The following is a 23,120-nucleotide window of genomic DNA, read 5'->3' as shown; positions in this document are numbered from 1 at the left end:
GACTCTTTGATTTTATTGCTTTTTTCAACATGGTCACTAGTCTTGGATATTTTCAATTATGTCAATTAACATTCAAACTTTCAATTTCTTCAAATCTACCTTTACTTTTAACCAAATTTAGTCCTTCTATACATGCGCCTTTTGCAAAGAGGTTCTTGATCTTGGATTTCTTCAATTTAGCCCTTAATTGATATTTAAACTTTGATTTTCTTAAAATTTCACCTCTGATTTCATCCAACTAAGCTTATAAAGACTAAATTTGATCCTTTAAAACTCTAATTTTCTCTATTAAATTGAAATTAGGCTTTCAAATTTATTTTTTTTATCAATTAAGTTCTTGATAAGTCCTCACGCTTAATTAATTTTTTTTATTTGACTAATTAAAAGTCTAATTAAGTCCTTACACTTAATTAATTATTTTAATTTTGGACTAAATTAATTCTTAAACTTAATTAGAATTTTAATCCGACCCATGATTAAATCAAATCAGTTAACCTTGATTTTTATGCAAATTAAGCCCTCAAACTTAATTTTTATATAAATTTGTCTAATATTTACTTAAGTTAACCTTGAATTTACATTGTCCTTCATATTTAGGTCCCTCAAAGATGCAATCGAGTTTCTAATTTTGTCAAAGATCCAGTTTGCTTCCTCCATCTCTCATTTATGCATTTTAAATCGCTTTTCAACTTGTTCTTGCCAACCAAATTGCTTGTCCTTTTTCATTTTTTTTTAATTTTTTTTTTAAAAAAGAATATAATTTTAGGGAACCCAAAATTGGGTTATGACACCATCAATTTGAATTGAATGATGAAATTAAAAACCAGTGAAACTTTTACAAAATGGTCAAGGAAAAAAAATTAAAAATCCAAAAAATAAGGTCCAAATTAGAGAGTATAATTTATGGTAAATTGGTATTGAAGGATGCAATTAAAAATAAATAATACTTATACAAAAAGACCAAGAAAAAAAATTAAAATTAAAATACAAACAACTAAGATGATCAAGTTGTAATTCTCGAGGAGAGACAAGAATGGGGAAAAAAAGAAAGGTTTACTAACGATAAATTATACCATCACTAGAGACACATACCGCATCAACAAAAAGAGAAAAATGGTGATGCTTCTATATACATGATGAAAGGCATTTTTGAACATATGGAGACACCACATGTGCTATAGTTGTGTCATGCACTTTTATCCTTTTATTTTTTTAATTTAGCCAAATATAAAATGTCCTTGATTTGACATGTTAAAATTGAAAAAACCTTTGAAAAAAGATTTAAAAAAATATACAAAATGTCCTTGATTTGACATGTTAAAATTGAAAAACCTTTGAAATTTTTTTTTAAAAAACCCCTTAAAGCTTCTGGGTCATTTTATCGTGCTTTTGATTTTTTATATTTGACCAAATATAAAATTGTCCATCCTCTCATATAATAATAACAAAAAAAATCATTTTGAAAGTACAAAATTGCCCCATATTGCCAATATTGAATTTTTTTGCTTTTATGGTCTTTTCACTATGTCTTTGAAATTGAAAAAGATATAATTATCCATGATCAATTTGGAAATGACTATTGTGCCTCGTGAAAAAGATGTTAATGCAATTTTTTTGCTTTTATGGTCTTTTCACTAAGTTTTTGAAATTGAAAAAGATATAATTATCCTAATAGCTAAATATAGGTTTTTTCATTGAAGGAGAAAATACTTCATTATACTATTTTAGTAAATAGTGTCAAAAAGTCTATAACCACATTAATTTCTCAACTAGTTTTAGCTTTTGTTAATATTCATATCTAAATTTATACATCCATGAATTTTGTTTTGTCGAAACTATATTTTTTTATTCTTTGATACAAATCTAGAAGAACTATATTAATATCTTTAACTAATAACATTATAGAAATATATAAGGTTGCATTTCACATAAGCACATTCATGCGCACATGTATTTTTTTTTTTTAGATTATGTGTTGTCTATCTACCAAGATTCTGGCCACCATTATTATGGCTGAAAAATCAAGAGCGATTATTTTTTACCTAAAAAACTTATTTTTCAACCTTTCAACCTCAAAATAGCTCATAAAAAATATTAGAATATTTTTAAACCAATCAATCAACCCACTAACTCAAAAAGGGTCTAAATCAAAAAATCAAAGATATTATGTGTTGTGTCAATAGAAAAAGGATATGACTATACTTCTAACGACACAAGGAAGGGAATTTTTGGATGTAAGGAAAAGCCACACATGCTCTGATAATTTCATATACTCTTGTTTTTTTTTGTTTTTTATTTATCCAAATACAAATTTCTCCTAATTTGACATGTTAACGTAAAAAAAACTTTGGAAAAAGATGAAAAATCCCCTTAAGGCCTTTTCTAAATTCCTAAGGTATTTAGGTCATTTCACAATGCTTTTGATTTTTTATATGTGTCCAAATATGAAATTGCCCCTTATCTCACATGATAATAACCAAAAAATCATTTTAAAAATACCAAATTGACCAGTAATGCCACTGTTAAAATTGTTGCTTTTATATCTTTTCATTGCGCTTTTGAAATAGAAAGAGATAATTGCTTATTATCAATTTGAAAATGACAATTGCACTTTTTAGAACCATAATGTCTCTAATAACTATTTATAAGCTTTTTTTTATGAAAGAGACAAATATGTCATTATATTATTCCAGCAAACAATGCTAATAAGTCTATAATTACATTAATTTCCCAACTAGTTTTAGCTTTAGTTAGTATCCATATCTAAATTTATACATCCATGGATTTTATTTTCTCCAAACTTTTTTTATTCTTTGATTCAAATTTGAAAAGACAAGCTTAATATATTTATTTAATAATTTTATAGAAATATATAAGGTTGTTTTTCACACACACACTTAAATTATAATAGCCAAAAAACTATTGTGAAAATAAAAAAATATTTATTGACACCAAGTTTATTTATTTTTGCTTCTAAAAATATTAATATCATTTCACTATATGATTAAGATGAGAAAATACTTATTTGTCTCTGCCCTTTCTGATAATGACAAATAGGTCATGTGAAACGATTTCAAAATTCTTAGAAGCACATGTTAAGTTTTTTAGATGTGGGGGTAAAAACACTATTATACTTTTTCAGTAAACAATGTTTACGAGTATGTATTTGCAATTATTTTATAAGGTGTTTTAGTTTCTTTTAATGACATCTATAAATCAAAGAAGCTTATCATTTAATCAAATACTAATTTCATGAAATTTTATCACATCAAATTTTTGTAACCAATTATACACTCTAATTGAATTTAAGTTTACAATTAAATTTGAATTCAATTAATAAGTTCAATTCACATGTTTGAAAGATATGAAATTCAATTTATTTTATTTTTTATATTACCCTCACCATCATTATTTTATTTCATTAAAAGTCTTTAAAAGAAAGAGATAAGTAAATAAATATGGAAATTTTATGATATATAGGAGTAAATAGTAGCATCCTATTATTTACTCCTTAGACCTATATTGAAGAAGGAGATATAGACAAAGAGGTGAGAGAAAATAAAACTCATGACTCATAAAAAATAATAAAAATATCTTTATATGCAATCTCTCTCTCCTTCTTGTATCTTTTTTTCCTTAAAAAAATGGGTTTAGAAAGTAATTATTAAGATGCCACTAGTTACTCCATGAGCATCATAATATTCCTTGATAATTATTTTGAGAAAACTAGTTTTAACATTAAATTTCTCATTTTTTGAATTGTAGAAAAAAAGGTTGATCTTTTATTTAATTATGTATAATTTTTAAAGATTAAATTCTATTTAAAATTTAACTCCTAACATTCAAAATGATTACAAACATAAAATTTTCATCTATGAATGAAATTTAATTCATATGGTTGAAAACAAGTGGTAAAACTTAAAAACAAACAATATTATAATTATTTTTACATTTCTCAATTTTATTTTTCATTAGCTATATAACTCAAGCTTCACTGTGGACCAATTAAATAAAATTTTAGAAAACAATTGATGTTAAGCCAATGCAATAATGAAAACAAAAAAGAAAACAAAAAAAATATTAACCCGTCTTAACATATTAAGCTCATGATTCGAGTCTTTTAACTAGAAGTAACAAATTTGAAAAAACCTTGAAATCCAATTCTTAATACACCAAATATTACAATATGAAATTGAAAAATAAAATCCTAACATACAAAAGGATAAAAAAAAATAACAATTATAAGTGAAAAAAAGAACTTGAGCTTGCTCAGGTCAACCCTCTAAACCTACAAGTCAGGTTATGAAATCAAGAAAATCCGATATAAAAAAATAAAAAAAATCATGAAGCTTAATTTTTATAAAAATCAATGTCAAATTATGAGATAAAAAATAATTTAAAAAAATTGATGCTAAATCTTGTTAGCTTATAAATTTTATGCTCGAGACCATTAGATTGGAATTACCAAATATAAAAAAAGCACAAAGATTAATTCTTAACAAATTAAATATTAAATGATGAAATTAAAAAAAATCAATAACATAAAAAAATCTCATAGAAAAAAAACAGGAAAAAGAAAAAGAAAGATGTGAGCTTAGCCAGGATACCTTGCTAAATCGATAAACCAGTTTATAATATCAGAATAACTCTATAAAAAGCAAAATAAAAAAAATAATAAAGCCTTTTTTTTAAAAAAAATCAATATAGGGTAATGAGATAAAAAAAATAAATTCATAAAAAAAATTATAGGAACTTGTGTTAGATCAAAAAACTCGTGATCTGGACCATTTGATTAGAAATATCAAACTTGGTAAAACCATAAAACCATGAAGCCCAAATTTTTAAAATCAAATTTCCAAGAATAGAATTAAAAAAAAAGGGTGAATAATTTTGGATCGAAAAAAAAATCAAATTTACAAAAGAATTAAAAGAAAAAAACCACTAAAAATGAGTATTAAATCTAAAAAAAAACAATAAATTAAATATTTTAACTAAAGGATAAAATTAAAAACAACTAAAAATCTATAAAAGAGATAAGAGAAAAATAAAGGGAAAAAAACATGATCAAATTTGAAGAAAAAAAAATTAGATTGAAGAATGAAATTAAAATACAAAACATAAATTTACAAAACAATCAACGATAAAAAAAAAAAGAAATTTTAGAAAACAATTGATGTTAAGCCAGTGCAATAATGAAAAAAAAAAAACAAAAAAAAATGTTAAACCCGTGTTAACATATTAAGCTCATGATTCGAATCTTTTAACTAGAAGTAACAAATTTGAAAAAACCTTGAAATCCAATTCTTAATACACCAAATATTACAATATGAAATTGAAAAATAAAATCCTAACATACAAAAGGATAAAAAAAAATAACAATTATAAGTGAAAAAAAGAACTTGAGCTTGCTCAGGTCAACCCTCTAAACCTACAAGTCAGGTTATGAAATCAAGAAAATCCGATATAAAAAAATAAAAAAAATCATGAAGCTTAATTTTTATAAAAATCAATGTCAAATTATGAGATAAAAAATAATTTAAAAAAATTGATGCTAAATCTTGTTAGCTTATAAATTTTATGCTCGAGACCATTAGATTGGAATTACCAAATATAAAAAAAGCACAAAGATCAATTCTTAACAAATTAAATATTAAATGATGAGATTAAAAAAAATCAATAACATAAAAAAATCTCATAGAAAAAAAACAAGAAAAAGAAAGATGTGAGCTTAGCGAGGATACCTTGCTAAATCCATAAACCAGTTTATAAGATCAGAATAACCCTATAAAAAGCAAAATAAAAAAAATAATGAAGCCTTTTTTTTAAAAAAATCAATATAGGGTAATGAGATAAAAAAACTAAATTCATAAAAAAAATTATAGGAACCTATGTTAGATAAAAAAAACTCGTGATCCGGACCATTTGATTAGAAATATCAAACTTGATAAAACCATGAAGCCCAAATTTTTAAAATCAAATTTCCAAGAATAGAATTAAAAAAAAAGGGTGAATAATTTTGGATCGAAAAAAAAATCAAATTTACAAAAGAATTAAAAGAAAAAAACCACTAAAAATGAGTATTAAATCTAAAAAAAAACAATAAATTAAATATTTTAACTAAAGGATAAAATTAAAAACAACTAAAAATCTATAAAAGAGATAAGAGAAAAATAAAGGGAAAAAAACATGATCAAATTTGAAAAAAAATTATTAGATTGAAGAATAAAATTAAAATACAAAGCATAAATTTACAAAACAATCAACAATAAAAAAAAAAGAAAAAAACCATTAACAAAGGGATATTTAAAATTGTAATTGGCATGAATTTCAAGGTAGGAAAGCAAAGAAAGAGATTTTTTTTTTATAAAAATTCATTTAAAAAAACCATTAATATATTGTTGATATTGATAGAGAAAGAAGATACCATAAGAAATCTAATAATATGATAAAAAATAATTTTTCATTGCTTAATGATGTTGTATACATCATCGAAGCCTGACAGAATCCTTCTGCACTCACCTACAAACATACAATGTATTTGATAAATTTAAAAAATTAATAATATTTCATCAATACAAAATACCAATTTACTCATCTACTAATATGGTTATAAAGTAAAACTTAATATAAAAATTTAAAAATATCCCCAAAGCAAGTCTAAATTAAATTTTATTCCAAGAATAAGTTAGTAATTTTATAATAAAAAAATATAATATTTAAAAAAAAGCTCATAACAATAAAAGATCTTGTTTTGACTTTCAAAGGCAATGAAGGTATTTCAATGTTTTAAAGAAATAAAAAGATTTTTGTAGCCCCGTTAAAAATAAAAATAACAAATGAATCACATTTAAAGAACTATTTTACCCATAAACTTATCCGAGTTCACTGATCTGGTGAAAAGCAAGATCGTAAAGTTCACACTTCTTAAATCCACAATAATCTGTTTCTATCGCTTCAGTCTTCGATGCTGTCTGCCACACGTGCTCCGGATCTCCCACTCTCTGACGGTCAAAACCCAATCTTTTTTAATCCTAAAACCCTCTGCTCCTTTCTCTCCAAAACTCCCACGCCATTTGTTTGACCCCACCATCACCATGACTATTCTTCTCCGATCCTTCCCTCTAATATCAATCTCCGCACCACCAGACCCTACTCTCTTCCTCTCCTCCAAACTCTTCTCAAATATCACTTTCCCAAATCACTTTCAACAAAACACACAAGAACCCTTGTAGCTCTTTCTGCTGCTGCTACTTCTTCCCCTGAAACCATTCTCAAGCCACAACAACAACCAAAAGATACCCTCCTCTGGGTCTCTCGTACCAACTTCTGCGGCCAATTATCCATCAATGATGTCGGTGCACGTGTTCGTCTCTGTGGGTGGGTTGCTCTCCACAGAGTCCATGGTGGTCTCACCTTTTTCAATCTCAGAGACCACACTGGCATTGTCCAGGTATTTCTTATTCGTCTAATATATTGCTTTATGGGAATGTGATTGTGTTTTGTCAGGTGAAGTCTGTAGAGAATGAGTTTGATTTTGTGTTTTTTTTTAAAGGTTACGACTTTGCCTGATGAATTTCCTGATGCGTATTCTATTATAAATGATTTGAGAGTTGAGTATGTGGTTGTTGTCGAAGGGGTTGTTCGGTCTCGGCCTGTTGAGTCTGTTAATAAGAAAATGGCAACCGGTTCTATTCAGGTAGTATTAGCTGGGCTCCATTTCCTTTGTTCTCACTGCTTAGCTTGAACATTCTAGTTGGTAATTTAGTTGCTCCTCCATTTTATTTGTTTTCTTTGGAATGTTGATTATGTGTGCCAGGTAGTTGCGGAGCATGCTCAATTGTTGAATGCAGTGAAAGCAAAGTTGCCGTTTTTAGTTACTACAGTAGACGATGCTACGGATTCTGTTAAGGAGGAGATTCGTTTGAGGTACATGTCAACCTATTGCATTTATGCACCTCATTGATTTATATTTCTTGGCGTTTTGTTGATTAAAGGAAGCTAAATGCTTGTAAATAGATATCGATGCCTTGACTTACGGCGGCAGCAAATGAGCTCTAACATTATGCTGAGGCACAGGGTGGTGAAACTCATTAGAAGATATCTTGAGGATGTTCAGGGTTTTGTGGAGGTACAGGATACAAATTTTGATGCGCCGTCTATTAGTTTGTTTATGTTCTGCTTTGTTTGCAGGGTTTTAGATAATGTTTGTATGTTGTTTTGATCCTGACCTTTTGCATGGTTACAAGGCTAGATTGAGACCCCCATACTTTCTAGATCTACTCCAGAAGGTGCCCGGGATTATTTAGTGCCTTCAAGAATTCAGGTACCTTGGGATTTATTAGCTAGCCACTCAAGTGTAATATGATGCCTTTTGGAGTTTGGATACAAAATCTCTGAATTCAACAATATTTACATCTCAACTGCTAGAGAGATTTACTCCGCTGAATGTCAATTTCAAAATTGTCAACTGTGTAACGTGTACTGGTTTTATATGTTGAATATGGGATTATCCTGGTGAGGTATTGGAGTTCTATTGGAAAAAATGTGGACAAATTGAATAACTAAATTAGATGGATGGAATGATATCATTTGCCCCTTAATTCATAATACTTTATTCAAGCTTTGCATGGCTCCGATTCACTTTAATTTCCATTTGAAGCCAGGAACCTTCTATGCTTTACCCCAGAGTCCACAACTCTTTAAGCAAATGTTAATGGTCTCTAGTTTTGACAAATATTATCAAATAGCAAGGTAAATTCTCTTCCTGGATGTTTGGTATTGTGATATGATTGTGGTGTTGTGCTATTCAATTATGCTCTCACTTTTCTCCTTTGGCAATACTTTTCATCATATATATTTTTTTGTTGTATACACATAGCAAGTGAGCTTTACCTGGGCTTGAGTTTCATATGACAAGGGATGAAGATTTTCTTTTTCTTCCTAACCAGATGCTTTAGAGATGAAGATCTAAGGGTAGATAGACAACCCGAGTTCACCTAGTTAGATATGGAATTGGCATTCACTCCCATGGAGGATATTCTGAGACTCAATGAAGATTTAATTCGAAAGGTTCGTAGAACTTGCTTTATGGTTCCTATGATTTTCTGACTAGTATTTTTAGAAGAAGACATATATAAAAGGCAGAGCAGTATGGAGAAAGGAAAAACAAAAATGGTGGGCTAATAATCATTTTGGTTTTGCTAATTGTAAATGAGATTTATCAGGTTTTGATGATTTTTCTTTCCTCTGACTATGTTTTAGTATTCATTAGTTTCTCTTGGCTTTAAATGGAAAAACCTTTCAAGTTCTTAGTTTATTTAAGTTTGAGTGTTGTATATTAGCAGCGTAACAGATGGCATTGCCGGTGGATAATGAGTTTCATTTATCATGCCAGGTGCAGGAGTTTTCTTGTATAATTTTATGACTCGTAATTAAGGATTTGATAAATTAAATGTATTGTCGTTTTAATATTAAAAAACTATTATTTTAAATTTTTTTAATTAAATTGTATATTTATTACTCATCCTGGTTACTTTTAAACTAGCAAGTCAATTAAATTATACTAAATTAATCCACTTATAGAGTAATTTGTTTTTCTAAAAAATGTTAGCAATAATTAAATATTTTTTTATATTAAAAAAGATAATATAACACGTGCTGATATTCTAGTAAAATCTATTAAATATATATAGCCTAGTACAGTCAAATAGCTGCACGACGGAGGATTCATCACCACGGAAAGCTCTACTAGCCCATTCTCATCTTCTTTCAGATGAATTTATATACAGGCCTTTGCAGATTGATTTCAAGCATGTGATGGGACGAACAACAGCCTCTTTTTTGGGGCGCCTGATCGGAATTTTATTGAATGATTGACCATTGAGACTGAAAATAGAACAGACTATAGACCTTTGTAGATTGGTTTTAAAGCCCAACCACCCACTACTGAGTTCCTACCCAGTACCTTGAATCCCCAAGAATAACAAATAGCTATTACTAAGCTACACCATCTTATGGCCCATGCCTCGCCCCAAAAGCACGCCCACCACCACCGAAAATTTTAGAATTGTATATATAAAATAAGTTAAATTAAAATAAAAACCACAAGAGATGAGGGAAGCATTGTTCATATCTAATAGATAGGAACAATGCTTTCTTCTTCTTGGCCTTGAAAAACACTCTTTTCTATGTGTTTAAGGGTAAAATAGTTTTTGCATTGAGAAAATTTTGGTGTTCTTTGATTGATTGGGGACAAGGCTGGTATTTTTACGTTTCAATTGTATGGTGAAGTTACTTAAATGCCTTTTAAAGAAATGGCTTTTATATCTTTGATTGAGGGTTACTTTTGTCTTTTAAAATTAAAATGCATAGTAACATAATCTTTTTACCCTCGAAATAAAAAGAAAATTAACTGGTGCTTGGAGGCCTTTACGTGATTCTTATTGCAAATGAATAGTAATAAAACCTTTGCACCTTCGTTCAAATAATTTAACCCATATGTTAAAGGGTAATGTTGACATTTTGTTTATAATTTTTTTTTTGTAATTAATAAAACGGGTTGAGTTCATTTTACTAAATAGAAAAAGAAATTAAAAAAATCTAACATGTGTTGTGCATGTATAGGTACTTCAACTAGTCTGCAGTATTTAAACGATGTGACAAGTTATAATGAGCAAAATTTTCATTTTAGGATGGTGTTTGATGTGTATTTTATAAAAAGGCGGCACGAGCATAGCTAAGCTCGCCTTGTAATTTTTCACAACAGCCATTAAACTTTTTTTTTTTTTTTTTTAGTTTATTTTTTTTGTTATTGTTTGCTTTATTTTAATAATTAATGAAGTTTGAATTTTAATTTAGTTTCATCTTCATTTTTCTTCTTGATTTGTTATATTTGATCTTTATTTTTTTAATTATTATATATAAAATTTAAAATACTTTTTTTATGATTTCATCGTCATTATTTTTTTTCCTATTAGATTTCACTCTTATTTTTTTTATTGTTTTTATACTCGGTGCCATCCTTCCATTTTTAATTTTTTTTTATTTTAGCTTTTTTGTTAAGTTAATATCTAAAATTTCACGAGTTGCAAGTTTTAAAAATTAGCTCATTTTTAGGGAGTTTGCTCAGAATTTATTTGTTTTATTTATTATTTATTAATTTTATTTTTTTAATTTTATCCTTTAATATTTAATTAATCGAAGATTGGGCTTAAATTATTTCCAACTTTCTGTATTTTTTATTTTATCCTTTATTTTTATTTGATTTGAGTTTTTTTAATTTGTTTATTTATTAGGTTTATTTTTAAAAAATAAAATTGAATTTTAAGTTAAATAAAATTCAATGATTGAATATTGGTTGCCAATCACTTTCTTTTTCTTAAGGTTTTTTTTCATAATATTACTCTAACAACTCATACAACTTTTTTTTTTAATGTCATCACGTAGTTGGGGTTCTGAGGGTCTCAACGAGCTTTTCTAGTAGTGGATGATGTCCACAATAAAATAATAATAAGTCTCCAATAATTTTTTTTTTCTTTCAGATATGATACTCGCATGATATCGGCGGCTCGCTTGTTTTAGTTATCCAGCTCCTGGAGAATTCAGAAGAAAGAACGAGTGACTAGGTACTCGCATGATATTGGCGGCTCGCTTGTTTTAGTTATCCAGCTCCTGGAGAATTCAGAAGAAAGAACGAGTGACTAGTTACTCGTATGATATCAGCGGCTCGCTTGTTTTAGTTATCCAGCTTCTGGAGAATTCAGCAGAACGAGTGACTAGTAGCAAATCACCGCTCGCTTGTTTTAGTTATCCAGCTCCTGGAGAATTCAGAAGAACGAGTGATTAGTTACTCGCATGATATCAGCGGCTCGCTTGTTTTAGAATTCAGTTGAACGAGTGACTAGTAGCAAATCACCGAAGGAAATTTTAGAAATTGAAACCGTTCAGTTTAAATTGCTTGCTCTTTCTGTCACAAACACCAGTGTGAATAAGTGATTCTTCTGTTCACACAGTTCATCTTCAAAAGGAGTCTAAATTTCGGAACAGAAGAAAGCAGGCAACGTTAATTTTATCAAAACGAATTTCTAGAATTATGTTGCAAAACATCTCGTCTATCGAATTATAGGTGAGCGCATTCACTCGTGGATAACAAGAGGCTGGTCAAATAAGATTTATCCAAAGGTTTTTATTTTATTTTTTATTTTTTTACCGCATTAAGATTCAAGACTATTAAAATAAAATATAACCAGACATTTTTTTCATTGTGAAAAAAGGAACGAAAGGGCATATACAGGGCAGGCGGCTTTGAATGGACCGCTACAAGACCCCATTGAGGGGGAGATTTTTATTCTATCTTGCCTGTGAAGAAGCCACACCCACAAGCCATAAATTCTGCGCCTTGAAGCTTCCTTCATCGTTAATAATCCGGCCAGGAATTCATTAAATCAAGACCTATTCAGCAGCGTCAGCTACATGATCATGCCACGTCAGGGAATAATCTTGTATTGATCATAGCTTGTCAATATCTGTCTTCTCAACCACCACTTTCACAAGGTGGTGCCACCGTTTTCTTTTGGCCAAGTAAAGGTAAGGCAAGAACGAGAAACACAAAAGGAATTGCACGTGTGATGCAATTCAAAGATTCAATGTCCCACCAAACAAGAACAGAAGAACAAGTTGAAAGGAAAGGGTGAAAATCCCTATTTATTTTTGCATTTTAAAAAATGTTTTTTTAAAAATTAATTTTTTAATTTTTATTTTATATTACCTGTTTTTACTGTTTTTAGATTATTATCGTGCATTAATATCAAAAATAAATTTAAAAAATAAACATATTATTTTAATATATTTTAAAATAAAAAAAATATATTTTAAAAATAATTCTAATCGCATTTCTAAAAACAGCTAAAAAAAATCTCTCTCTAATGGGAAGGGGAGGTGGATTCGATAGGGACTGCCCAAAGGCCACAAAAAATCAGGCAACGTGAGTGGAGAGATGGCTGTTTGTGGGTCCCATAGCAAAGGTTGTCCAGTTTTTTGTTGTCTTGGGGGTAAGGTCGGAGTCAAACTACCGTCCGACCCAAGTCTTAAGTGGCCACAGCTGTGCTCCAGTTCTGATGCGACATGTCCCTCAAATATCGCACCGGATGATGAGGGAAAAAAAAAAAAAACCGTGCCTTGACTTGCCTCCTGCATTTATGAATTGTGACGGGCTCTTTCTTTTTGTGTAGAGGCATAAATAATATTTAGTCTAATGACTTTATAAATCAATTATAGTTAACAAATTAAATCATTTATTAAGTTAGCAAATTATAAACAAGAAATCATGGGTTTTAATTGTTTCATTAAATGAGTTCGAGAGCTGTGATTTTTGTAAAGAATTAATTTTGTTGTTGTTTTTAAATATTTTTAATGTAATAATATTAAAAATAAATTTTAAAAAATAAAAAATACTATTTTAATCTATTTATAAATTAGTTAGAGTTTATTTGATAACGTGTTAAATATTATTTTTAAAATTTTTTATTTAAAATTATATTAAAATATTTTTTATTTTTGAAAAATTATTTTTAATTTCAATAATTTATTTAAAAACATTAAAAAATTATTTTAAAAAAAAAATAATGATGAAAAAATATCTTGATTAATCAAGGCGCTGTACCAAATCCCGTATTTAGGCTTCAAGAAAATCCCATCACAATTACTGTGCAAAACTGTGACCAATGTACAGCAAAATATAAGATTGCAGATCTGGCATGAATGTCTGTGCAATTGATGAGTCACGTATCCGAGCAAGATTGACTAGAATAAAAATTACATAGGGGCTAAAAACATAACGAGGGAATAAATGACAGTTACTGAGCGATTTTTTGTCGTGTAGTAAGAGGAAGACGAATAATTATTGACAGAGATGCGCTTTGCTGGCATCTAGTATCTAAGTGTACGGGCTGGGCAGTGTGAGCCAGCTCACCACACCAGCATATTGCCACCAATGCATTTTCTGACTTGCAGGGTAATAATCAGATACCTCCACCACACTATAATAATTTTCCTTATCTATTCTGCATTTGATAAGTAATCATACACCCTTCATTATTGTAATCCCTGTCAGGGATTCATGATGGACAACTCATAATTCTTTTGATATTCCGTTTGATGATCTCTGTCCTCGCATCAATCCTTTGTATAATCAAGGTTTTAATTATGTAATGATACGTGTAAACCCTTTTAATCATATATAGGGAAATTAAAATAATCAATTGATTTTTTGGGTGGATTCTAAAGATGTTCAAGTTTTTTTATGTTGTAAGGTTTTTTTATTACAATGTCTGACCTTAAATGTATTTAGAAGTGTAATTATGATTATTTTTAAAATATTTTTTTATTTATAAATATATTAAAATAATATTTTTTTATGCTTTAAAAATTATTTTTGATATCAATATATTAAAATAATCTGAAAATATTAAAAAATTATTAATTTAAAGTAAAAAGAATAAAAAATTTAAATTTTTTAAAAAACTAAAAACAAACAAAATATTAATTTTTTAAAACTTTACTTTTGTGTTTGCATGATGGAGAGCGGAACCTTTAAACTATTCACCTTAAAAACTAGAAAAATAATTAATACGAGCACATCATCATTAATTAACATGTATAAAAACGCTGCTATGGAGTATATTAATTAACCATATTTTCTCGTAATTTATATCATCTCACATACATTTTAACGCAATTAGCAATTTTGATTGCCGCCCTAAATTAAGAGAAAACATGCAAGATGCTTTTTTTGTTTTTTTCTTCTAATTGGTTAGGTATTTTTCTAAATCTTAATCAAAGTCCCTAATCTTTTTTTGTTTTTGATTTAGATCCTTAATTTATTTTTTCTAGTTTTCCATTCTCCTATCAGCGTACGTGTGCCATTACAGAACCATGTAGAGCTAAGGAGACACGCATCCTGAGATGCACACGTCATTAATATTTCTATATTGTTCAGTAAGCCGAACCTGACAAAAACGAGGATATAAAAAGTTCACTGAAACAATTTATTTTAATTTTAATTTTAATTTTCCGGCGAAAGCTGGAATGAAGAAGTTTGTTCGTAGCATGGAAATAATTTTAGAAGACAACCTTGCGTATCTACATTTCCTTAACCCTTTCTAAACCGGGAAAATTAAAACCGATTCATCTTTTTTTTTTTTTTTAATTAGATGGTGCTTACGATAATGATAAAGATTATAGTTTAAAATATTTTTTTTTAAAAGATATATTTTTTTATTTTTAAAAAAATTATTTTTAATATTAGTATATTGAATCGATCTGAAAATATAAAATAATTAATTTTAAATATAAAAAATATAATTTTAACTGTGTTTCTGAATACTACTTTAATAAAATGTAAATCAAAAGTTAAATTAAATCAAGAAGAGTATTTTTTGAGATTTTTATTTCCTATGCCAGAAAACAAAACGTTCATCATATCTTGCAATAAGGAGTGTACAGTCTAATATTTAAACCAAATAATCTAAGCGCAGTGAAATATCTTTTCCTTAATGATTAATTTCTTCCTAGCTGTAATTCTTAACCAGCAAAAATCCCATTAATACATGCATCTCGAAATACCTCTTAGCTGAAAAAACAAAAGAGCTCCCAGCTGTGAGTGCTGAGCTTGACCTCATCATGTATGACCTTTATCATCACAAAAAAAAAAAACAAAGAACCAGCTAGTTAAAATTACAGCCTGTTTCCTCTGCATCTCTCTTTAGTCGGCAACTCTTATATGTCTTCCCTCCTAAGAACCCACCATTCCTCCCCTTCTCTCTCACGCTGCAGCAATAAAAACAACCACTTCACTTAACATTTTCAGAAACTGTTAATCTTTCAAAGGAGAAATGGATCCGTGCCCTTTTGTTCGGATCCTTGTTGGTAACTTAGCACTCAAGTTTCCTGTTTCTTCGAAACCTTCTATGTTAAGTGTACAATGTTTTTGCAAGATCAAGCTCAAGAATTTCCCTACTCAAAAAGCTACAATCCCTTTAGTGAACAATAAAAAACAAGAAGAAAATCAAAAACCAGAAGGCAATCCTTTATCGAGTTCGTTAGCTGCATGTTATAGTCTTGACAAGACTCAGATTGATGAACTTTTGTCTTGCAAGAAACCCAAGAATTTGGAGATTGAGGTGTACCTTAGAGACAACGGGGTTACTTGTGGATTGAAAGATGGGAAAATGTTGGGGAGAGTGACTGTGCCTTTGGACATGAGAAAGTCAGAGTCTAGGCCTTGTGTTATGCATAATGAATGGATTGATATTGGAGAAAACAAGAAAGGAGAACCTACACAGTTTTATTTGTGTGTTAAAGTTGAGCCCGATCCTAGATATGCATTCCAGTTTGGTGGAGATCCTGGGTGTAGTCCTCAGGTTTTTCAGGTGCAAGGGAGTGTTAGGGAAGCGGTTTTCACTTGCAAGTTCAGCTTGAGGAATCCAGGAGATCGTAATTTGGTTTCTATGTGAGTTTTCTGATTCATCATTACCTTTTGTTTTTCTTAGTAACTTGTTTTGGTGCTCGGTTGATGAGAAAGTTATCAAGGGAAAACAGGGGGGGTAATTTTTCTTTTCTTTTGTTGCCGGTGAAGAAACTTAATTATTATTGAATCACTTAATTGGTTTTTCTGATGAGAAAGTTATCAAGGGAAAACAGGGAGGGTTATTTTTCTTTTCTTTTGTTGCCGCTGAAGAAACTTAATTATTATTGAACACTTAATTGGTTTTTGTTTTCAGAAGTAGAAAATTAGACATAAACTGACTGAAAGGATCGTTGAATGTATGGTCAAATATGCATCTATAGTCTTAGAAAACTAGAAATATTCAAGACTTTTTCGAATCCCATAAACCTTGTTTTGACGGCAACTATGTTAGCAAAAGTTGTTTGACTCTATTTGTTTTGATGTGGATTAGAAACTGTAAATGGTTATCTCAGAATAAATTTCTGTCCCTTACATGAAAAACATTTCAAGTTTCTAGAATTTGGATCTTGAGTTTTGTTACTATAGTCAATATTTTGCTGTCTTGTTCGTGATCATTGTTGTTTATAAGTTGGGAATGATTTTTTATTGCTTACATTGTTGTTGCACAGGCCATCAATGACAGAACCAGCCCCATCAAGAAATTGGCTGCCCTCCCTTGAAGCTGATAAAGGCCCATCAGCAAAAGAGCGAAAAGGATGGTCAATCACGATCCATGACCTATCTGGATCGCCTGTTGCTATGGCATCAATGGTGACACCCTTTGTACCATCCCCGGGTTCGAACCATGTTAGTCGGTCCAATCCCGGGGCATGGCTAATTCTTCACCCAGCACAAGGAACTTGGAAACCATGGGGCCGCCTGGAGGCATGGCGTGAACGTAATGCCAATGCTTTAGGATACCATTTTGAATTGCTACATGACTCTGTTTCAGCCTCCCCTACCACCACCACACTAGTCAATTGTGTTATCAATGCTAAAAATGGAGGGAAGTTTACAATTGACATGACAAATAGTGTTAGCACCCCAGTAAGCAGTCCACATTCTAGTTGTGATTTCGGGTCTGGATCGTGGTCCGGATCGGAGTTTGGGTTGTTGTCCCCGTTTGTGTACAAAGGTTTTGTAATGCAATCGAGTGTCAACAATGGTAATGACCAAAGTGGTAAGCCAGAGGTGGAGATAGGGGTGCAACACGTGAATTGCACAGAGGACGCGGCGGCCTTTGTGGCATTAGCAGCAGCTGTGGATCTAAGTGTGGATGCTTGTAAATCCTTTACTCGTAAGCTAAGGAAAGAGTTGAGACAGAGTCAGAGTTTTGTCGTTTGACTAGTTAGTTATTTTTTTGGGGGGTGGTTGTTTGAAGATTAATTTGTCGTTTGAGAGGGATTAGATAACTAACAGCAGTTTTTTAGCTGGATGTTATGCATTATTATTTTTTTGTACAGTGAGGAATGACAAGGCACGGTTTTATTCTTTTAATTTTATTTTTTCTTGTGCTATGAGCATTGTAACGTCTAGTCACCAACTCAAGTCACCATACCATTCAGCACATCGAGCAAGATCTAAAGAGAGAAGGCTTGATAAATTATACAATTAAACCCATTCGTGATGCCCTGTCCGTATTTAACCGTGCCTGCAAAGTTGAAGCCGTCTTCTCTAAACATTGATAAATATTTCATAGCCAACTGGAAACACCCTAAAGCCCTCCCATGTGTAAAATCAAAACAGAGTGCAAAAGTAACTAAAACTTTACATCACTCACAAGCACAGGGACATTTCAGAGGAATCTCACTCTTCTGCAACATTTCCACTGTCAACCCCTCCTATATCTGGCAGCGTACCCAGATCTATGCGAGCCTCTCTCTCGTCTTGGCCAATTGAAGAATCTGAAGAATCATTAGGGTCATGAATGACTGCATCTCCGGTCTCATTCGTGGTAGTGGTGTTTTCATCTGTTCCACCTGATTCATGCATGGTGTCAGAGTTCTCATCATGAGTGGCTTCTGTTGTCTCATTTGTTCCAGAAGAAAACCCAGAATTGACATCTTCTGCAGCTATTACTTCAGGCTTCTTAATGGTCTTATCAGATTCACCAGACTCTGAATTACTAGAAGAGTTTGAGGAGCCGTTGTCAGATGACTTTGCGTTCTCAGTTTGACCAAGGAGTTTGGAATTAGAATCAGATTGGATACCTTCAGAAATTATGCCATCATTAACCTGTTCCGATTGAGTGGTTTGTAGGTTGGCTACGTCTCCAGTAACATGACCATCAACTGTTGCATTTCGAATTTGAGTTGAATCGGAGACATTCAACATTCCATTTTGCTGGGATGTACCGGGAACTTCAAGGTTTTCACTGAACTGCTTATCACCAGCTTCTGAACTCACTTCTGTCGACTTATTGCTTGATACTGACTGATCACTGGACAGCACCGTAACTGTTGTGTTGTTAGGTGACTCATCCTCGGAATTGGCAGGAGTGGTCTCATCGTTTTTCTTTTCATCAGTTGTTGCATTCAAAGAATGGCCATTTTCAGCTTGTTCAAGCTGAGACGTTGAGTTGTTTTTATCCCCGTCAACATCCAAAGGGTTATCATTAATGGAATGCTTCTCTCGTGGCAAATCAGCTGCTGCCAAGTTCTCATTTGATTTCTCCAGACCTTCCTTCTCCGGTTCAGTGCTTATAATTTGGGTATCATGCGTCACTGCACTGGAAGCATCGTCTGCCATGTAATGTTCCTCTCGGGCCACATGGGAATTCTTACCTCCATCATGATCCTGATCTTCTGATTGAGTTTCATTGTCTGTTTGAACTTCCCTGTCTTCATCTTCATTACCTTGAATTTCCTTTCCTCCGCCTTCATTGCCTTGGCTTTCCTTTTTCTCACCTTCAGCATCCTCCCTCTCTTTCTCTTCATCCATAAATTCACCATCAGGGTCAGCTTCTCCTATTTTCTCTCGGTCATGTTCATCTACCTCATCATCTCCAACTTCTCTGCCCTCATTGTTGTTTTCTTCACTGTTTGCCTCTTCATTTCGCTCATCTTCTTCATGCTCAATTTGTTCTTCCTTTTCTTTCTCTAAATGATCAGTGACTTCTCCTCCTTTTTCATCCTCTTCATGCATATGTTCTTCTTCTCTTTCCACCTCATCACCCTTGGTTCCTCCCCTTTCTTGCCCTCCTTCTTCTTCATCCTCTTTTTCATGCCTATTTTCTTCCTTCTTATTTCCTTCCTCGTCCATTCCATTGTCTTCTTCCTCTTCTTCCTCGTTTTTCTCACTAGTTTTGTCTTGCAAACCAGGATGGGGGTCTTTCCTCCCAAGTTTCGGAAGCACATCATGGCTTAGTGTTTTTTGAGAGAAACCCGCATCTTTTCCTTCAAGCTCCTTCTTCTTGTCATGGGAATGCTTGACTTGGTAGATCAACCAGAAGCAGACACCAAGCAACAAACAAATCTGAAGAACATGTTTTGCCTTGATTCCTTTGGATCTGGGGTTTCTACTTGGTGACCGCTTGATCATGATCAACTCCAATTTACAGCTCTGATCTCCTCCCTAAACATATAGTATGTCAGAAACCAGTCACAATCCAAATCTACTCCATATACTTTACCAGTACGATAAAAATAAGAAATCAATCTACCAATGTTATTGTTGCTTGTTCTTTTTTACAACTCCAAAAGTTAATTTTGATATAGTTAAGTTTTGACCTACTTTAATTTGAACCATCAATCAATCAAATCTTCCAAAAACTCCCAAGAAAAATCATTTTGGTTATGGAACCCTAATCATAAGAGCCGCTCTGCTCTGTTTAAATCGACTACTGAAGTCAGAAGAGGGGATAAAAACAATAATAAGAGACAAGAAACATATTTCACCATTCTTTGATCAGTCAACCATTTTCCATGCCAGGACTGGAACAGTTAAAACAAGTGGAAATAACACAAATTTCTTTACTTCGCTATTGATTCATTTAATACCATTAACCAAATCCAACAAAATAATTTCAGTAAAACAAAGTGAAAGCCCCTAGAAAACCCTAAACAGAAAAATAAAATCCAGAAACAAAACAGCACCTAACCCCTTCAACAAGCAAAACCCACAAATCAGCAACCAAAATCTAATCCATTAACATTCAAAATCAAAACCCATCAGCCAAAACACTTAACAGTTACAAATGCAAACAAATCCAGCAAAATTAGAAACATAAGCAGTGCAAAGCTACTTGCAAATGCAGTGCTACCGAATACAAATAAAATAACAGTTAAAACTAGGCAATGAAGTACCTGGGAATGGAGACCGTGAGGCAAGAGAGTACTTATTGTGTCAGCAAAAGTGGGAGATACGGTTTGAGTGGATTAAATGGCCTAGATGAATAGATATAAAGCCATGAAGTTTCTCCCAAGTTTCTTCTCCCTCACTTATATTATATTCCAACTTGTTATACTTTTTTCGAGCCTTCGGTACTGCTAAAGTACAGATGGGATCTGATAAATAGGTGATCAGAGTTAGGGACAAATGCATTTGGTCCATATAGTTTAAACACTGTTCTAATTGAGATGTTCTTTCTTTCTTTTCTATTCCAACCTCTCTCTCTCTCTCTCTTTTTCCTCTCAAAATGCTCTATCTTTGTTTTATTAAAATTTTGGGTTTTTTTTTATAACAAAACCTACCAAAATTTATTAGTGTTTTCTCCTGGTCTAAGTGTTTGAAGTTTATGAGGAAAGAATAAGAACAAAATGAGAGAAATAAAAAATATAAAAAATATTGTTATTGTATTATTGAAACAGTTGCTTGGAGTTGTATATTAATTAATTTTTTCGTTAATCTGTTCGGTGTCTGTGAACTTTCTAATTAGGGGAAAAAAAAACTTTAACATGAGGCCGTTATTAGATGTTTTGGAAACTTGAGAGGTGATTTTGAAAAACATTAAGAAAATAGGATTCGAAGTGAAATATTAATAAGACCATAGGACCAAAACATACTTTACAATTTAAGGCATAAAAAAGTAACGAGAATCATGGTTCATGTTTTATGGTTAGGAAACTCCGCTGCCGGCTCCACTCGCTGCGACAAAGGGGAGGGTGGTCGAATCAAGGCTCCGTCTAGTAAATTACATGGCAATTATATTGCAACTCGTTTTTTACATTATTTTTATTTTGTTAAGAATCTTATATGATTTATGTTGGATTGTTTTTGTTTTTTTTCAAATAAAATAATGTTGGATTAGTTTAATTCAGGATATTATAAAAGAAAGTTGAATCAAGAGATTGATTTTAAATGGAGGAGGTCCGTCCTCTTCTTTGTCACAACTTTTATGGGGTTAGTTTTATCAATCGATGACTTTTTGTTTTGATATTTTAATTAATGAAGTTGATCAGTTCAATTAGCAGCTAAATAATTGATTCATTCGATGAGCTTGCAAAGCTGGATAGAGGGACGATTTTGTTTTTAACCATGTAAGGAGAGGATGGAGTGTCCAAATCCTATTTTTAAAGGAGTAATTGTTCAAATAAAAAAAATAACAATATTGAATAGAAAAATATCAAAAATTATATATATATATATATATATATATATATATATCCCTAAAAAAACCTCATGCATTAGTCGTTTCGAAGTTAAAAAAACCCATTCTTTAAATCAAATCTTAGTCAGAAATTATTATTCAGCATGAATATTTTTTTTTGTATAATTCACTCCATCATAGATCATTAATATCTTTGTATAGATTATTTCATCATAAGTTCATAACACAATATATTTATATGGGTTGTCTTATCATGGATCCCTAATATAATCTTTTTGTGTGAGTTGCTCCATTATAGATTTCACCATCAAAATTTTCAATAATAACAACCGATACAAAAATTAATAACACACTAATTCCTAGATTTTTTTTTTTTTGAAGAGGAAACTCTTCATCTCCTTTTATACAAGCACATCTTGTTTATAACATCTTACAATCATAGTTATTCAATAACACATAACAATTAATCATCAGAAATCGATGAACTCTATTATAAACCCTATAAGTCCTTCAACAAAAACCACCAAGGATCGTTAGACTATGATATCAAATGACACAAACGGGAGCAAAGGATAACGATGTTTGTGACAAATCAAAGCCTTTAGAAAACAAGAACATTATATTTATGAAGAGACACCTAAAATATTTAATTTTTAATCATCAAAGTCTTTGCTTACCAAAAGGCTATCTCAATCCTTTATATAAAAAAAACTAGAAAACTATAATAATATTGAATAGAGAAAATAATATAGAAAAATTATTTCCTTTAAATAAGAATTTTTTTTAGAAAAATTATTTCCTTTAAATAAGAATTTAAAAAAAAAACATAATAATATTGAAAGATAAATATAAAATTATCTAAGAAAAATATTTATTTTTCTAAAAAAGCTCTTGCATTAGTCTTTCTAAGTTAGAAGAAAATCGTCATTAAGTTTAAACCTCAATCAGAAACCATATCCATCACAAACATCCTTTTATACGTGGCACACTTCATCACGATTCTCTAGTACCTTCATGTAAATCACCTCCTTATATGTCCCTAACACAACACCTTTATGCAAGGCCACC

General features: G+C 30.9%; 2 protein-coding genes and 1 pseudogene across 2 annotated transcripts; 2 read left to right on the top strand and 1 right to left on the bottom strand.

Moving 5' to 3' along the window:
- The first annotated feature begins 6,936 nt into the window (after nt 1-6,936).
- LOC105129771 (aspartate--tRNA ligase, mitochondrial-like) lies at nt 6,937-9,409 on the top strand (annotated as a pseudogene).
- A 6,220-nt stretch (nt 9,410-15,629) lies between these two features.
- Nucleotides 15,630-18,010, top strand: LOC105129770 (uncharacterized). Its single transcript, XM_011031978.1, has 2 exons — nt 15,630-16,507; nt 17,134-18,010. Exons 1-2 carry the CDS (start codon nt 15,891-15,893, stop codon nt 17,846-17,848), a joined length of 1,332 nt encoding a protein of 443 aa, XP_011030280.1. The 5' UTR covers nt 15,630-15,890; the 3' UTR covers nt 17,849-18,010.
- Nucleotides 18,011-18,079: 69 nt separating this feature from the next.
- LOC105129768 (myb-like protein X) lies at nt 18,080-21,008 on the bottom strand. Its single transcript, XM_011031977.1, has 2 exons — nt 20,809-21,008; nt 18,080-20,077 (listed from the first exon to the last, which is right to left on the bottom strand). The coding sequence occupies exon 2, from the start codon at nt 20,042-20,044 to the stop codon at nt 18,311-18,313; it is 1,734 nt and encodes a 577-aa protein (XP_011030279.1). The 5' UTR covers nt 20,045-20,077; nt 20,809-21,008; the 3' UTR covers nt 18,080-18,310.
- Between the last annotated feature and the right edge of the window lie 2,112 nt (nt 21,009-23,120).

This window comes from Populus euphratica, unplaced genomic scaffold, assembly GCF_000495115.2.
Source record: "Populus euphratica unplaced genomic scaffold, PopEup_1.0 scaffold34.1, whole genome shotgun sequence".
Lineage (NCBI taxonomy): Eukaryota > Viridiplantae > Streptophyta > Magnoliopsida > Malpighiales > Salicaceae > Populus > Populus euphratica.
The sequence above is the reverse complement of the archived record's forward strand: the minus strand, read 5'-3'. Positions and strand labels throughout refer to the sequence as shown.

What these genes read in the sequence shown, in the direction of transcription:
- LOC105129768 (XM_011031977.1), bottom strand. Translation starts at nt 20,044, where the DNA reads ATGATCAAGCGGTCACCAAGTAGAAACCCCAGATCCAAAGGAATCAAG.
- LOC105129770 (XM_011031978.1), top strand. Translation starts at nt 15,891, where the DNA reads ATGGATCCGTGCCCTTTTGTTCGGATCCTTGTTGGTAACTTAGCACTC. An exon ending in GATCGTAATTTGGTTTCTAT is followed by an intron (nt 16,508 to 17,133) that starts GTGAGTTTTCTG and finishes GTTGTTGCACAG; the next exon opens with GCCATCAATGACAGAACCAG.